The sequence below is a fragment of the Lactuca virosa genome, chromosome 5 (genome assembly GCF_052849685.1).
Source record: "Lactuca virosa cultivar CGN04683 chromosome 5, Lactuca_virosa_CGN04683_v6, whole genome shotgun sequence".
Lineage (NCBI taxonomy): Eukaryota > Viridiplantae > Streptophyta > Magnoliopsida > Asterales > Asteraceae > Lactuca > Lactuca virosa.
The window spans coordinates 24,587,206-24,606,409 of record NC_136430.1 but is presented as its reverse complement, the minus strand read 5'-3'; the positions used below and the strand labels follow the sequence as shown (position 1 = coordinate 24,606,409).

The 19,204-nt window shown below is 40.0% G+C and overlaps 1 protein-coding gene across 1 annotated transcript; it reads left to right on the top strand.

Moving 5' to 3' along the window:
• Positions 1–1,584: 1,584 nt before the first annotated feature.
• Positions 1,585–4,108, top strand: LOC145111079 (uncharacterized). Its single transcript, XM_079047381.1, has 4 exons — positions 1,585–1,669; positions 1,730–1,815; positions 3,521–3,698; positions 3,768–4,108. The coding sequence occupies exons 1-4, from the start codon at positions 1,585–1,587 to the stop codon at positions 4,106–4,108; spliced, it is 690 nt and encodes a 229-aa protein (XP_078903507.1).
• The last annotated feature ends 15,096 nt before the right edge of the window (positions 4,109–19,204 follow it).

The following is a 19,204-nucleotide window of genomic DNA, read 5'->3' as shown; positions in this document are numbered from 1 at the left end:
ACCCACTTCTACTGGAAGGTAACTCACCTCGCACTACTGAAGTCCCGTAGACAAAACTCTAGCTGCTGGATGACAGGTTCTCGAACTTTCAATCATCAAAATAACACCCAATCAATAATTGGGTTTCAATACATACCCATACGTCCATGCTTGGGGTAAAAGACTACGTTACCCCCATCTTAGCTTGATTCAAACTCAAGGCCCAATCCAAAGGCCCAAAAGTCCAACTATGAGTCAAAGCCCAACATATGGCCCAATTTTCCAAATTGGGCCCAACCTTTATATGGTCTTACCCTAAGGCCCAACCATTCATTCCAGTCCAAACATTTGGCATTCAAATGGCCCAATATCTCATAATCATCAAGGCCCAAATTATGGCCCATCTATGGCCCAATTTTCTAAATTTGGCCTAATACTATACTTACGCTAAAGCCCATCTAAATATTCTAGTCCATATGATTATTCTTGGATGGCCCATCATTAGCCCAATCGCAAAGGCCCAATAGAAAGGCCCAACTCAAGGCCCAATTTAAAATTAGGGTTTCTTACATGAAATGATGATTAGGGTTAAGTGTTTCTTACTTAACCCACTAAGGAATTAATCCATTAAGTCCATCACTCTACTAGATAAATCATATGGTGGGCTCGGGTGTAATTCATAATTCAATTCCAATGGCCTAAAACATGGGTCCCGATAAGTCCAAGGCCCATATATCTAAAATTAGGGTATTCTAAACCCTAGTTAGGGTTTCCAACCCATCACCACCCAATTAGGCCCAAAAGCTAAGTCTTTAAGCCCATTAGGGTTTCATTAGGTCAATTTGGGTTTTCTTAAGTCGGGCACCACCCACTACCACCTCGGGTAGTGGTGGTCAATGGCGGCTCACGGCGGCGGCCACCACCTCACGACGGTGGTTATGGTTCTAGTCCATTTTGTCCAAGCATCCCAAACGAAATCTAAACACAAACTAAGCACACCGCCACCCAACACGGCGACCGGTGGCAGTAGGAGGCGGCAGCCACCACCTCACGGTGGTGGTTATGAGTTTTCTTGTCATTATTCCGACACCGATTACAAATTTTACAATGAAAATCCCAAATAACAGACACTCCCTAAGATAAAACACACGCACACACACAGCCACCCTTGTGGTGGCCGACAGTGGTACATGGTGGCATCCACCACCTCACGGTGGTGGTGGTGACCTTTTCTCGATTTTCCGGTCAAACAAAACCATACACAACACACACACAAATAAAACAAAAACACACCCACACTTGGATTTCGATCTTGAAGGGGGAAAACGATGGCGGCAGTGACACGAGAAGGCGACAGCAACGATACATCGACGATTATGACGTTTGGCAGCAGCCCTCGTCGGTTCGCGACTCCTCACCATCACTGACAGTGATACGGGGTTGATGATTGTTCCAGTGCACTCTTCGGTGGCTTAAGACCTACACACGACGGACATGGCTTGCTCCACAGTCCCCTGGTTACCCACAACTTCCGACGGCACGAACTTGACTAGGCGGCGGCCACGGATGGAACGGTAGTGCTTGGATACCTTGACCGATCAGAAAATGAGAAGAAAAGATGGTGACGGAACAGAAGAAGAGGCGAAGAAAGTGGCGACTTCCACCGGAAACAGCAACAACGACACCTCGGGTGTGTTCCTTCTGATCATCCGCTGCCAAGACGTCTAATGGTGGCTTTTGTCTTCAACAGAATGGCACAGTGATGGTGGAGCTCAGTGCTGCAAGGTGACTATGGAAGAGATGGCAGCGGTTGGAGGAGAAGGAGGGTGGCTGCCGGTATATGGTTCCTAGGGTTAGGGTTTCGGGAGGATTATATACCCGCCTCCATTCTAAATGTTTTGCCATAATGACAACAATACTCCCTCCCTCCTGAAATAATTTCGAAATAACTCCCATATTTACCCATTATACCCCTGCTCCTATAATTCTTTTTCATAATAAGTCCAATAGTTACCAAACAGCCCCTCCTCTACAAATTATTCTCAAATGAAGTCCATATGTTACCATTCAGTCCCTTAGCCTCCAAAATCTCTTCAAATTAAGTCCCAATAATTTACCAAGTAGTCCCTTCCTTCATAAATTTTTACATAACCAATCCGGAACTTACACTTTTTAACCCCCAACTTCTAAATTATAACATTTGGCTCCCGAAAACCAACACCCCCACTAAAAATTATGGATTTTAGGGATACTATTCATATTACTTTTATCTATTTTATTTATTTAATAACCGGGGTGTTACAAATATGCTTTTCAGGTTTCTTTATCTCATCTGTTTTGCCCGACAAAGACTCGTTAATGAACATTGGGTGTGATGGCAGACTGGCAGTAGAGCATGTTTAAATAGTAGATGTTCGTGTAAATAGTTGTCTCTTGTTTCTTTATGTATATGATCTAAATTGAATGACCATGGTGTCTGGTATTTCATCAAGAGTGTGTGCTTTTATCCTTTTTAAAATACATTTTAATGTTGTTGATTAGTGCTTTTCCTTGAGTCGGATTTCCATAAGTTGAATGGGAAAACTCTTAATAGTAGCAAAAGAAATGGTTTATGGAACGGAAAAAATGATAAAAAGTCTATTTGATAAGATCATTATTTTATCAATTTTTTTAGATTTAAAGTAGAAGCAAAAGTTGTAAGATAAATTGAGTTGGGTAGTTGTACAATCTAGTTAAAACAAAGTTGTTTTACATAAAGATTTATAAGTTAAATGGTAAATCATAAAGGAATTATTACTAAAAAAATATCGTTTGAGGGTAATATAGTAATTTTATACAATCAATCAGATGTAAAATCAAACAACAAGTTTCGGCCAGAAGTTAACTCAGTCAGAACTTCTAACCCAGTCAGCTTCTAACTTAGTCAGCTCTAACCCAGTTAGCAATTATTAAACGACCCATAATTTAGTTATTGGCTTAGACACCTAATCCAACAGTGATGGCCATGACCTGGATCGATTTTGTGATGAGATTCAGAGTCGAGCTCGCACCTCCTATTGAGGTGCAGCAGTTGGCGATGGACTTTCAGGACCTTCGCCAGACTACAAAGACTGTGGCGGAGATCACTGCCAAGTTCTGGGAGAGAGCTCTACTTTTTTCGCAATACGTCGCGGATGAGGATATGAAGAAGACGAGGTGTCATGACATGCTCAGGGATGATATTTGGGAGTTTATGAGTATATCGAGCTGCAAGACCTTGGATGACATGATTGCTAGAGCGCGAGAGTATGAGATTTAGTTGGAGATTCGAACGAAGCGTAAGCCGGAGTAGGTACAGACAACGGTGGGCCAGGCGAAGAGGCCCAAGACTTTTGATTCCCGTTCTAGAGACCAACATGGTAGGGGCCGTTACGGAAAGTGCGGTAAGCCACACGTCAGTGCTTGTCGAGCAATAGGTTCAGGTTGATTTAGATGTGGCAAGACTGGACATTTTTGTAGGGATAACCCTCGTGGAGCATTGATATGTTTCCATTGCAATTAGATGGACCACAAGAAGGCTGATTGCCTGAGATTAACAGGAGGATCAGTGGCGAAACCCACATCAACCATCTTGAGGATTACTGATAGTCTCCAGGTCAAGGTGGAGGCCCCCGTGGTGAAGAGCAAGGCATTCCAGTTGACAGCCAAGGAGGCACGGGCCTCACCAGATGTGGTTGTCGGTATATATCTTTACCATGTCTTTTACTACTTTCTTTGTTTATGTTTATGCTTTATCTGATCATATATAGGGACATTTTTAGTCAATGGTATGACTGCTCATGTTATGTTCGATTCGGGTGCTAACCGGTCATTTGTGTCCATTACGCTTAGCAAGAAGTTTAACGATGCTCCGAGGACTCTGGAACACCCGTTGGAGGTGGAGATTGTCGATGATCATTTAGTGAGCGCTTCGAGAGTTCATCGGGGATGTGTTTTGAATATGTTCAATGATAAGTATTCTATTGATTTGGTTTTGATTCCTCTGCAAGGGTCTAACGTTATAGTGGGTATGGACTGGTTCGGACCCAATGGGGCTATGGTAGATTGTGAGCACCAGTTGGTGAGATTTCGAACCCCAAGTAGGGGATAACTGGTTATTCACGGCGAGGGTGCTCAACATGGATCGATTTTCTGTTCAGGTGCGATAGTTAGGAGATATATTCAGCAGGGGTGCTCTGGATTCCTCGCTTATGTGGTGGATACGCAAGTTGAGGGAAAGAAGACTGTGGACGACGTGCCCATCGTTTGCAAGTTCCCCAATGTGTTTCCCGAGGATTTTTCAGGAGTACCTCCTAGGAGGCAGGTTGAGTTTAGGGTTGACCTAATTCCGGGTGCAGCGCTGATAGCTAAGGCACCCTATCTCTTAGCACCTTCAGAAATGCAAGAGTTGTCTACACAACTGTAGGATCTGTTAGACAAAGGATTCATCAGACCGAGCAGTTCACCACGACGAGCACTGATTTTGTTTGTTAATAAGAAGGATGGGTCGCACAGGATGTGCATTGACTATCGAGAGTTGAACAAACTGACTGAAGACCGTTACCCACTTCTGAGGATAAATGACTTATTTGATCAACTTTAGGGTGCATATTGGTTCTCCAAGATTGATTTGAGATCGGGTTATCATCAGATGAGGTTCAGATATGAGGATGTATAGAAGACGAACTTCATGACTCGTTATGCTCATTACCAGTTTGTGGTGATGCCATTTTGGCTCACCAATGCATCAACAATGTTCAAGGATCTCATGAACCGGGTGTGTAGCCGGTGATAGTCATTATTGATGATATCTTGGTCTACTCTAAGACCAATGAGCAGCATGAGGAGCATCTAGGAGAGGTTTTGGAGACCTTGAGGAGGGAAAGGTTTTATGCCAAGTTCTCCAAATGTGAGTTCTAGTTTCATGAGCTACAGTTCTTAGGCGCATCGTCAATCAAAAGGGTATATTGGATGATCCTGCCAAGATCGAGGTAGTGATGCAGTGGGAGGTACTAAGGACACCATATGAGGTTTAGAGTTTCCTTGGGTTAGCAAGGTATTACAGGAGATTCACTCAGGATTTATCCAAGATTGTTGTTCCTTTAAAACGATTGACGAAGAAGAATGTTGCTTTTCGGTGGGGGCCTGAGCAACACACAACATTCGAGACCCTGAGACATATACTATGTGAGGCTCCGATTATGACCCTTCCCGAGGGTACAGATGAATTTATGGTCTATTGTGATGCATCGATTTTGGTTCTGGGCGCAGAGCTTATGCAGAGGGACCATATGATTGCTTATGCATCAAGACAATTGAAGCATGACGAGGCGAATTACCCTACACATGATCTGGTGTTGGGGCTGTGGATATTGACCTCAAGATTTGAAGACATTATTTCTATGGGTTCAGGTACACTATTTATACTGATCACAAGAGTCTGAGGTGTCTGATGGATCAACCAAACTTGAACATGAGGCATCATAGATGGTTGAATGTGGTGAAAGATTATGACTGCGAGATTCTATAACATCTTGGGAAAGCCAATGTTGTAGCCGATGCCCTGAGTCACAAGGCAGCGAGTACACCTATCAAAGATCTATGTTTGAGGATGGTTATCATTTCACCACTATTAAATCTGATAAAAAAGGTCACAAGTAGAGGGGTTGAAAAGAGAGAGAGAGAGAGAGAGAGAGAGAGAGAGAGAGAGAGAGAGAGAGAGAGAAATAGAGAGAGAGAGAGAGAGAGAGAGTTGGAAAGAAGAAATAATCAGGGGCCATATTTCATTATTTGACAGGGATAGTTGTGGTTTATTGACTGGTTACCAGTCGAAGTTTTTGATCCATCTGGGGGCCACAAATATGTATAGAGACTTAAGATTGAGCTACTGGTGGCCCTTCATGAAGAAGGAGATAACATTGTTTGTTGAGTGGTGCTTGAATTACCGAAAAGTCAAGGCCGAACATCAGAGATCCCATGGAAAAATGCAGGCGTTACCCATTCCCGTGTGGAAGTGTAAAGAGATCACCATGGATTTTATTACGAAGTTTCCAATGACAACACATGCGGTTGAGTCTATCTGGGTCATTGTTGATAGATTGACCAAGACTGCTCATTTCATCCTTATTGTTGAGAGCATTTTTGTCGAGAATTCGGCTGACGTCAACATCAGGGAGGTAGTTGTTCGTCACGGGGTTCCAGTTTCAGTGATTTCTAATCGTGATGTTCGTTTTAGCTCTAGGTTCTGGAGGAAGTTTCATGAGGAGTTGGGTACTCAGATACTTTTTAGCACCGCGTACCACCCTCAGACTGACAGACAGAGTGAGCAGACTAGTCGGATGCTCGAGGATATGCTCAGGGCATGTGTGTTAGATTTTGGCGGGAGTTAGGATACTTATCTTCCATTGACCGAGTTCTTCTACAACAATAGTTATTACGCCAGTATTGATCGACCTCCCTTAGAGATGCTTTACGGTAGGAAATATCGGACCCCGATTTATTGGGGCGAGGTTGGGCATCAAGTTATGGAGAGTACTGAGGTAGTACTCAATACCATTGAGTTAATATAGCACATGCATGATCAGCTGCAGACAATGCAGAGCCGCCATAAGAGTTATGATGACCGGTGGCGTTCAGACCTCGAGTTTTAGGTCGAAGATTTTGCGCTTATGAAGGTGTCACCTTGGAAATGTGTCATCTGGTTCTGGAAGCAGGGAAAGTTGGGCCCCAGGTATATTGGTCTCTTCAGGATTATCGCCCGGGTGGGTAACGTTGCGTATCAGTTGGATTTGACTGATGGGCTTAGTCAAATACACAACATTTTCCACGTCTCTCAACTTCGGAAATGTTTGGCTGATGATTCCACAGTGGTGCCCTTAGACGGCATCCAGGTTGATGAGAGTTTGAATTATGTAGAGAGACTGATTGTGATTCTCGACAAGAAGACGAAGACCTTGTGTAACAAGGTGGTGGGCTTGGTAAAGGTGCAATGACAGCACCATAAGGGTTCCGAGTGGACTTAGTAACCCGAGGATGTTTATGTTGTATATTAGTACTATTTCAACTTATATAAATGCATTTAGAGTGTTTTCAACATTTACTATAAGTCCCTATAACCGAGCAGTTTAACTAGTTGTTACCCCTCACGACGTTGTTGTTGTACGTCGTAAGCATTTTCTTTCCCACGTTTCATCAGACGTCGAAGATGTGTTAAATAGTTATCACCTATGACTTGACCGTCGAGGTTGTAGCTAGCAACTGCAAGTGAGTGTGTCAACCCGTATAGTTCTATACATAACTCTCTCGGTCACTCATGATTAACAGTTATAGGTCAAGGGTCTTGCTATGCATTACACTTAGGTGATGAAATGTCTCATGTAAACCATCGAGTTAACATATCTAAAAGTGTGTGTGCCTTAACTATTAGTGTCAAAGTTACTAAGGAAAAGTTTGACAACATAACCACTGTAAGTGTTTATAACCAAAACTTTGACAGCATAACCACTGTAATGTTTATAACAGTTACAAATATTAAATAATAGTTATAAGCAGGTATTCTTCTTCGAAAACATTAAAAGGTTTGAAAATGGGACAGTGAATACTCACCCTCGAATGGTGCTTTAACCGTTGCGTTTTTGTCGAAAAATTGGATCGCGTCTAAAATCAATCGAAGAAAGTTTCGTTTACGAGAAGTCGAAAAGTAGCTCGAGAGGAGGTCATATTAGATCTGATTTTTCTAGAAAATGTCGTTGGAAAGCTGTTGGAAAACCTCACCGAAAAACCGTTATGGCGATGGTCGACGGTGGTTTTGGGGGCTGCTGGAGTTGCTAGTGGCTGTGGGGAGGGTGGCCGGAGCTGTGAGAGTTGTCGTCGGAAGTTGGAACGTCGACTAGAGGATCGGAGGTGGCCAGTGGCGGTAGTTCACGATGGCGGTCCATGGTGGTTCGTCGCCGGAATTCTAGAGGGAGAGTGGGATTTTCAGAAAGAGAAGAAGATCTGGTGATATTCGTCGAGAAAAAAAAAACCAAAACCTACACTTTGAAACGAATCAAGAAAAAAAAACACCAAAACCTCCTACCTTATACCAGGGTTGATGTTCCTCCAAGATGTTGCGATAACTTTTGGGATTTTGTAGGAACAAAACATTATTTTCTCGATCGATGTTTATAGAGTGGATGAAGGTATGTATACAAAGAAAATAGTAAGAAGGTAAGAATGATTTAAATTGTAGTTGTACGTTAAATGAAACCATAAGATAATAATATATAAATGAGGAAAATACCCTCACATTAATGACATATGTTAAGAATAAACAGAAAAGACAAACGTTCTGACACATAAGGACGACTAAAATAAGTTTTTAAAACTACATAGACCATATGTATCAAGAAAAGTAATAAGTTTTTAAAACTACATAGACCATATGTATCAAGAAAAGTTAAAGAGTGTATCTGCCACCTTTTGTAATCCATAAGGACCATTTATGTGATTCAGGTCTATTTATAAGTGATATTGTCATCATATAACTAATAAATAACATGTTTCAAATATTTTTTAGACAAGATTAAATTTTTGGTCACTATAATTATATGTTTTTTTAATCAATCCATTTTTAAAATTTTAACACTTACCATCCACGTGATTTAATTTTTCTGGTTTGGTTGGTAATCCATTTAAAATGGTTTTTACCTTTATCGAGATCGCATGAACCTTTGTAAGCTTGAAATATATCTTGATAGGAGTGGGCATGCTATGAGGCTCGCCAAAGAAGTGCTAGAGGTGCTAAACATCACCCCCATCAAAATGTACCAGCCATGCTAAGAAAGGCTCGATATGAGCTTAACGAGAGGAGAGAGGAGAGATAAACATAAATAATGTGTTTTTATTGGTTGATCCAAGTTTTTCCCTTTTTTTTAATTTCTTTTCTAAAATAAAACTCATTAAACTAACAAACTACCACTCCTTATCTTTTTACACTTTGGATGCTAACACTCTTCCAAATCTATGTGTCTTAAAAAATATGACGTGACATAAAAAATCTGATGTGGTAACATGCTAAAGCATGTTACCACTCCCTTTAGCCTAAGTGATATTGTCATCATATAACTAATAAATAACATGTTTCAAATATTTTTTAGACAAGATTAAATTTTTGGTTACTATAATTATATGTTTTTTTAATCAATCCATTTTTTTAATTTTAACACTTACCATCCACATGATTTAATTTTTCTGGTTTGGTTGGTAATCCATTTAAAATGGTTTTTATCCTTATCGAGATCGCATGAACCTTTGTAAGCTTGAAATATATCTTGATAGCAACAAGAAAACACAAGTATTATTTGAGGAAATGAGGATTTAGTTGCATTTTGTGTGTTTAATCTGTCACACAAAACCTCTATTTATACAAGAAACTTGTAACTGAAAATAGTAGACAACTGTGTAAGTGATGATAACTAATTACAAAAATTTAATCACAAGATTAAAGTTGAAATGTGTGTTTTTAATTTGGTAACTAATGCATATTTATAGCTGAAAACATGTCGTAAGTTTTCGCTTCTGAAAATAAATGTTTGCCCACGAACTCAGTTGGTCGGTTGATAGTGCATTCGTACTTGCAAGACGCGTTCTTGTACATAGGTTAAGTGAACCAAACCCTAAGTGGTTCATATTTGCACCCTCTGCTTTTGCAATGGTTAGTCTATCTACTTACACATCTATTTGCATTTTCTTCTCCCACCTATATGGGATGCTACAAACCCACCTAACCTCTTTTCAAAGTTCATCCAAGTACTTCTCTTTAGACAAATTTTACATTCACAGTAAATTTCATTTTGGACGTATAATATACCAAAACAAAAATATATCATGAAAGATAACACAAACATATAATAGTAAGGGACGGTTCAACTATGGTGCCTATAGTGGCACCGGCAACCCATTATTTTTTCAGATACAGTGTAAAAAAATTCGAATTTTTCGGTTTTTCTACATTTGTGCCACTACGTAAAAGGAAAAATATGCCACCGACAACACCTACGTGCCACCGGCAATACCTACTACAATATCCTGGGTCCGTCCCTGATAATAATTTATCCATTTTCATGATATTTATGGTTCGAAATCCGTGTTAAAAAACAAACTTTCCCAACAAAATAAACTACTAGGACTGTCGGCGTTCAAATTTGAAAAAAATAATCTTGATTAAAAAAAAAACAACAAAACCATAGGGACCCATTTATGTTGTTTACTCGTAAAAATGAAAGACATTTACAACATTTTTATTTAAGATAAAGTATCTTAGAGCATTCTACTAATTAAATTATATACAAATAACACTAGTTACGTATGTTAAATATCTATAGATTTTATATATATAAATCATATATTCACGCAAACGCAAACACAAACACAAACACAAACACACTTACATGATACATGCATACCTAAAGGCTACATATAATATTCATTAAAAAATTACGTAGTAGATTTTGATGTTAACATAATAGATGTCTAATTGAAAATCATCTAATTAAGTAACTTATATTATTATTAATTATTATTTTGATATATAGTATAAACACCGAGTAGACATGGACATGATGAAGACAAAGGTCATTTTCTAGAAGATGGAAGCCACGATCCATGCAAAAATGTGATGGGAAAGCTGCGTTTTGCTTATTATATGTATTTCTTAATTGTACAACGTCTAAATTATTATTTGTTTTAACTCACTTGTTATGAACTTTTTCGTTGTCCATTTTGATATATGCACATGTACAAAATACTGGTTTTTGGAACCATACGAGTATATGACAATACTTCAATATCTCGGCTTTTGGATCCATAAACCGTAATTTTTTTCTTTTACAAAAATAATTAAGATTTTATTGTGAATATCTCATAAAGAAATTTGGATCCATCACTGCATGTAATGATGTGACGTGAATCCTATATTTGGCTTATTAGGTGGATTAATTTCATTTTAAATCACCTAACTTGTCATTTATTTTATAAATCCACTCGTTAATAACTTTTTGACCAGATTGATATACATCCATGTGCAAGATACTCGTTTTTGGAACTATATGATCATTAATTCTGCCTTATTACTTCTCATGAATATCTTTAGAAAACAAACCTAACAGCAATGTCAGAAATTGCCAGGTTGGTTGTAGGTGCTATCAGGGCAATTCTTGTTCGGTCTTTTTTATTTGAAATTGAAGTTTATTTAGTATGAGAATTTTCTAAGGTTATCAAGATTGGAATCCTACGATAGAATCGTTTTTGGGTTTATAAGATCGAGATGGTAAGATCATGATTGAGATCTTAACATCCCACAAAATTAAACATAATTTTAAAACATGAAAATTATTTCAAACATTCAATTTTTTGAGGGACGTATCTAATATATAAGAAGGTAGGTCCTTGGACCTACCTAAAATTTGAATTTCATTTATAATATATATACCACAAAAATTAAGAACTACCTTAGAAAAAAATAGAGACCTACCTTGAGTTTGTTTTTCTAAAAAATATCTTAAAAAACCATTTTAAAATGGGCAAAAAATAAGTTATATGGGGCATTTGTGCTGTTAAATATATATGGTTAAATATAATATATAGTTTTTATCAAACAATATAATAATCAACTAATTTTTCATTAAATCGTTAGGTTTTTTCAATTATATTTCAGTCGGTTTTTTTAAAAATTTTAATTGGTGGTGGCTGATCGGTTTTTCACTTATATTTCATTAAATCGTGCACGACCCGACCCGGCCCGACCCCTCACAAGTGTTGTTGATCTTTTTATCGGCTTCACTTAATCTGTAAATGATCGCTTAATCCGAAACAGAGCATTTTGAACCTGCGGTTTGATTTCATGGAGGGCTGTCCATTTATGTGGTCCCCAAATTTAAAGAATATCCAAACTCCAAAGTATGTTACCCGCCATGTCATTGCATATTATACATGTCTCAAACACTTCGAAGATAACTACCATAACATATGGAATACACACTGGTTTTTTATAATTTAGATATTGTCGTTTGTTTTGAATTAAGTTTTATGTAGTTAAAAATACAAAAATACTTAGTCCGAAATTCATTTTCAGAATTAAAATAGGTTTTCCCGTATGTGTTTTAAAGTACTTAGGTTATATCTAATCTTTGATGCATATGATTAGTTGTTATTTTCCTAATAACATACTAAGAAATGTAAGATTACTACACTTACACATGAAAAATCAATCCGAAATCGGAAGAACTAGTCCCAAAAATAAACTTGTATATGTTCTAAATGAAGGTTGTGATGATACACTAAATGATTGAGGTTTCTTAAAGAATTAGGTTACACAAATAAGGAGATGTTGGAACCTCTAGAAATAGAAATGACGTACGTAAGTGATATGTTAAATTCATTTATTGTATATTTGTATCCACTATTAAATTTCATATTATATCCTACCAAATACTAACTAGATGCTCATTTGCATGAAGAAGCACTTGCATACATCTAAATGTCGTATTATATCTTACTAAATAGATGTTCATTTGCAAGAAAAACACCAGTTGTGGATATATCTAATGTGGTTTTTGAAACACAAGAAGATGATATGTACCATGAAGGTGTTGAAGAAACACAACCAAATCCATAACCACCAAAGTAAAAGTTGAAATTAAGAAATAACTCAAAGAGGGTGGCGAAAGTAAGAACTTTTAAATATGGGGTTGAGACTCTTGGTTATGCCTAGGAAAATTGTTAATTTAGATTAGTGTTTTGTTTTATATCTAAGGGATAGTGTAACGTCCCGAATTTTAGAATAAATTTTTTATTTTTAAAACTAGCATAAACATCTATTTTCATAAAGGTATTATAACCTCCCAAAATTTTAGACCAAAAATTTCATTTTAATAGTAATAAAATCATCATCCAAAATGTTTTCATAAAACCATAAAGGAAAACAAGAGTAAGTCACTCAATCATCTCAGTACATCAGAGTCCTATAAAACGGAAGTCATGGTGTGTGTGTATGTGTGTGTGTGTGTGTGTGTGCGATGCGATCAACCCGAGCTCTTCCCTTTCGATACGGAAGTACCTGAAACATAAACTGAAAATTGAAAACACGAAGCTTAGTGAGTTCCCCAAATACCTCATACCATACATATCAAACATACGATGGGCCATGCCCCCCAACCATCGGGGCCCACCCGGAACAAATCAGTCAGAACATGAGATGGGCCCTGCCCATCACATTCATCAAGCCCCGCCCGGTATTCATACATACACATAAACACATGCAACAATCACTAAGATAAATAGCACACGATACACCCATCAGACCTCGTCTGGCATCGGACCCCGCCCGAAATACATATCACATACTACACATACAAGAGTCACACAGTCAACTAGCATCATAATCATAATAAATCATGGGCCGACATTGGTACCTTCAACTCGTCAAGCATAGTGTGGAGACTCACCTCAAACTGCTGAAAAAATTAGATAAATGCTCGGACTACTGATCTGGGAAACCTCTGCACTAAATATCATCAAATAATACCCTAATTAATAATTAGGTCATAAACCATAATCGGGCCCCACCCAACGACACCCAAAAGCCCCATATGTCCCAAATTCCTAAATGATGCCTAAAACCCATGATGGGCCCAAAGACTAACAATGACCCAAAGTTAAAAGGACTAGTGGTCCAACAAGGCCCAAAACCCTAGTAGTCCAAATATGGCCCAAAACCCAAAAGTCAACAAAAGTCAATGGCAGTTGAGTACGCCCGACGTACTCAGACTTACGCCCAACATACGCCTTCTTTGGCCAGTATGCACAACGCACAAGCAGGGTACGCCCAACGTACTCCACATCCAACCCAAATCCATAATAAGCACCCAAACTCATGCATGGTCCAACTTTACTCCTTTGCATGTCTTAATATTCAATAAAATCCATAATAAGCACCCAAACTCATGCATGGTCCAATATAACTCATCAAGATTGTATTTTTATGAACAAGGGACCTCAAAAATGCTAAGATCTATCATCCTTATCTTCTGGAGTAGCTCATACTCTCATGCATGACTTAAAGGACCATGAAAAACACAAAAACAAGCCCTAACTAGATCTAACAAAATGAACCATAAAGTTAAGAGCTTTATACCTCAAAGAGCTTTCCAAGTTGATGATGATTCTGGATCCACAAGCTCTAGCCACACCAATACAACTTCCAAGAGTTCCTTTTCCTTCAAAATCACCAAAAACACCCTCAAAGTTCTCTTCTAAGCTCAAAACACTCAAAGGGAAATTAGGGTTTTGTTCTTAGGGTTTGGAGAGGTGGAGGTTAGTCATAAGAGAGTATAGGAGCAACTTAAGGTGCTTAAATAGGGCACAAACCTTCAAAATTAGGGTTTGCCCCAGCCTTCCGTACGTCCCGCGTACGTGGCCGCCTTCGCGACCAAACCAACGAGCTAGTACGCCCAACATACTCATAGAGTACGCCCAACGTACTCGACTAGGGACCAAAACCACCAATCTTCCATCGACCATAACTTCTTCGTTCTAAGTATGATTTTGTTGTTCTTTATATCCACAGAAAGGTAATGAGAAGCTCTATAACTCTATCAACTCTCCTTTGCCTTAAAACCTCCTGAGCTTAAATTCAAAATTCATAAAAGGCCCGAACTATCACTTTACGATTTTTACCCTTGGGCTCCAAAACACAAACCGAACTCTCAGATCAACCAAGCTACATTATCCACATCCAATGGGTCTAAATATCTCCTTCCCCAAGTCCCATAGCCTTATGATAACTGATATTCGGGTCACGGCCCCGAATTTGGAAACGATTCGAAACAGGGTGTTACAACTCTTCCCCACTTAAATTAGATTTCGTCCACGAAATCACATTCCCCGAATCACCAGAAAGGTTGTCTCATACTCTTAGCGACCCTCCAAGGATACCATCAAAACCTAACCTTGTCAGAAATCATACTCCTAATGGTGAACAAATCATTGATCCCTTAACTATTGAACCAGAACCTTGCTGCTACATTTCTGAAACCCCCAAAACTTTGCCTGACCTCCACACAGGTATGGCCATCCCGAAACATAACCACTAGGACCCCGCACTGCAATCTGAACTGAAAAACATCCTTTTGGTCCTGTACTGTCCAACTGATACCTTTGACGGATAGATTCCTAAATAATAATCTGATGATGAAATGATCTTTCGACTCTCAACGCGATTCCCGCCCATTTGCCAACCCGATACATAACCCATATCCCTAAATCCAAAGATTTGAACTTACATTTTATTCGTAATATTCTGATTCCACGACAACCTTTCACTAAACTGAGATATAAAATCCCCAATCTACCACTGTAACTGACAACCTCACACCTGGTTTAACCACCAAGCTCCTACTAAGAGTGTCACTGATAAAGGCTACCCTAGCCTATACATCATACGAATACCAATCACTGACCATAGAGTCCCCCCACTCCAAACATAATCCAATACCTTGCTCCAAACGATCTACCTTGGGTCTCACCCACACGATCATAACCATACGGAATCACCCACGGGTCTCACCGAGACTGCACAATCGAACGGCCATCGCCCACGGTTCTCACGCAATCGAGTGTTATACAGGCGTAACCTCGCATCGGTTCCAACGATCCTCATACCAACTAAGAGTAATCCTCTGAAAATACTGTCCGCCTTGACCCGTGCATGCACTGATCATTCATCAGTCCCACGACCACTCCCATAATGTCCTACCTCATTCTGGTGAACACTACGATCCCATCACAGACTTACAACACTTCCCTAACATCCTATCATCCTTATGTATGCTACGGCTATCCCGTAGTCTTACCACATTCCCACATCAGCCTACCAACCTTATGAATGCTACGGCTGCCCTGTAGTCTTACAACACTTCCATATTGCCATGGACCCAACCCATGGTTTTACAGTCAATCTACCATACCAACCATAACCATAGTAAGTCGAACCTGCATCTGATTATAACCCAATCAGGTGTTCGGGTTATGCTTCGAACCCCCAAGCCTTCATCAGACAAGAACAAGCAGAGAGGCTCTAACACAACCCTCAACCTGGATCCATTCACATACCCACCATGCGTCACTACTGATGTGCAATGAAACCTGAATATTCACTCTTGTGCAACCTTTAGACTAAACGATTCTCCCCCACTTGGATTCGACTGCGCTTTTTCCAATCCACAGAGAACTTGATGGACTCCCAATCCATCCACAACCTAACAATTCAAATTGTTAACAACCAGGGCTTATAAGAACTAGTATTCTATTACTAGCCAACCTCAGCGACCACACACATTCCAAAACTAGATAAATACTTCCCGAAATCCAACGAGCTCAATAATCCCAAGTACTTCCCATAATACAACTCTAAATCCTTAAGCCACTTCAGCTCATGTCATGGAGCTATAACCCTTGACCGGAACGGACGGATCACCAATCCAACCACCCACTTATCAAAAAATAAATGCACTCTATATATCTCTATCAAAGACCATTTAAATCCTCTCGACAATCCAATCACCAGAACCAACTCGAGCGATTAATTTGCCACTTACACTCTGGAGTGATGGTTCTCTTCTGCTCTTGCCCTACCAACAGTAGTAGTTGACTCACAGCCTGACACCAATCAGCTGGCATCCCTCCTGAGCGATACAAGCGCTCCTGAATTTTGACTTTGTTGTCCCAGATGGGTATAACTAGTTTCTACAAGATCTATTCCTAAAAGCCCCTGATGTGAATACCCCTCTTGTATCCTGAAGACATGAATTGGTAGATACTCATCTGGAACTTGCGTTATGAACAATCCTTTATACCTATCAATCGTGACAGATCTTCACCAGATCGAGGTTCAATATTCCCACAAACTTAATGTCTACTTATCTTACACCCACGATCAAACCCATTCCTCATTGCCTCGAATCCATGAAGAACCTTTACATATCCTGCATTCAAACCCAAAATGCCCACCTTGCGAATTCCTTGAATTCTCGCTGATACCTACCAAAGATCAAACCGAATGCTGGTCTCCTAAGCGGAATACTTAATCCTCTTCAAAACAAAACCTGTGGCATGCAAAATGGCATATGACAACTTTCCAGATAAAATAACTATATTACTCATATAGGTGCTTCTATTCTTAGATAATCAGGTCATAACATTACACACACACCAACACAGAATTATTAGCATAATGATTAAGGTGTGAAAGAGAAGAATACGATACATACCCGTAGTGTCTCAAGGTCCAACTCCCTCTTCCTGCAGAAGCACTTGCAATGGAACCTGAGCCGCCCCAACCACTAAATGTGGGCAATTTTCCCTGATATGACCAGGATGATGAAAACGATGACATAATTCTACTTCCAGGGTGTATTCTTGGCGAAGGTGGCCCTTCCATCCGCACCTGCTACATTTAAACTTTCCGTGCACAAGCTCATGTGTTCCTTCACCATTCACATAAATTTCATGGCCCCTCGGGCGTTTAGCACTATCCATGGAAACATCAAACTGCTTAGATGTTTCTAGTAGATGGGTGACTCGACGAGTAGGAGCGCGATTTGGTCGCGGGTTTAGTGACCTACTCGACGAGTCAGAAGACTGACTCGGCGAGTTGGCCAGGTTTGGGGAAAACCCTAAATGCGGGACTTGTACCATATTTAAGGAACATTATAGCCTTCATCAGCCTCCTTACTACCCCCCTCAAGTCCAGAAACGAAACCCTAGCCATCCAACTCCATTCTTGAGCATTGTGAAGCTAAAAGTTGTATTTGTGGTGCACTTCTTGGAAGATTGGAAGCAAGGAACGAGGAGGAGAGTTTAGATCCAGCATCTGCTTCATTTTGGCAGTTAATAGAAGGTAACAAGTTGTTACCTTGAGTATTCATTGGATAGATCTCTTCATCTTGAGTTTCATGGCCTTTTCTAGCATAGTGGTGGCTAGTGTTTGCATGGGGCACGATCTGAAGTTTGCAACTTCAGATCTGGACTCCCCAAGGTCCCTAATGCATTAAAGTTTCAAGCTTTTAAGACATGAAGCCCTCCTCCTTAGTAAAACCCTTCATTGTAGCTTAGTTTTACCCTTTGGGAACTATTCACACGTAAAGGTTGCAACTTTATGTGGAAATCATCTATGGGAGGATGGATCTACCTTTGGGAGATGTTGTTTGGCTTGGAAATCATCTATATAGATTGAGACATAGAGGGACTCGGCGAGTCACTTATGGGACTCGGCGAGTCACTTATGGGACTCGGCGATTCAGTCTGCTTTCTTGCCATAGAATCCTTCTATTAAAGGGTATGAGTTGAGTTGGTATGGGACTTAGTCAGTCTGGGACCATAGCAGGTATGAAGATCATCGTACTCGGCAAGTTCAATGAGGAACTCGGCGAGTCTAAGGCAATCTTCTTAGTTTATGAAGATGGACTCGATGAGTTGTTCATACAACTCGGCGAGTCATAGTCTGGACATTCATAATAGGGAGATGAACTCGACGAGTTCAAGGATGAACTCGGCGAGTCGGTTGAAGATGGTCACGATTGTAAGACTGAAGGAGAACTCGTCGAGTGCTTGCTAGGACTCGACGGGTAGGATCGGTGGTTGTATTGACTTGGAGAAGCATGGACTCGACGAGTTGGTAGACCAACTCGGCGAGTCAAGTCAACTGGAGGTTGACTTTGACCTTTGACTTTGACCAAGTTTGACCAGGGTGGACTTTTGGGATATTATGGTCTAAATGTTACTTTGGGTATTGATAGTTCGGGGAGCCGAAGGATCAACAGTTCAGAAGTTGCCGGTTAGCAGTCAGAAGTGTTCAGCTAGTCTTCAGCAGTGCGAGGTGAGTTCCCTTCCAGTAGGAACGGGTCTACGGCCACAATGCCAGCCTGTTTAGTTAGCAGTAGTTCCGGACTTCGGTCCAATGCAGTAGTTCAGTGTGCTTGATGTCTTTGTGATTCAAGCCCGTCTCTGTGTTATGTATTCCGGACTTCGGTCCGATGCAGTATGCAATATATGTGTTTATGCTAGTAGTTATGATTATGCCATGCTATATTCAGTTAGTTCCGGACTTCGGTCCGATGCAGTTTCCGGACTTCGGTCCGATGCAGAGGGCAAAGCCCTAGTTAGTTCCGGA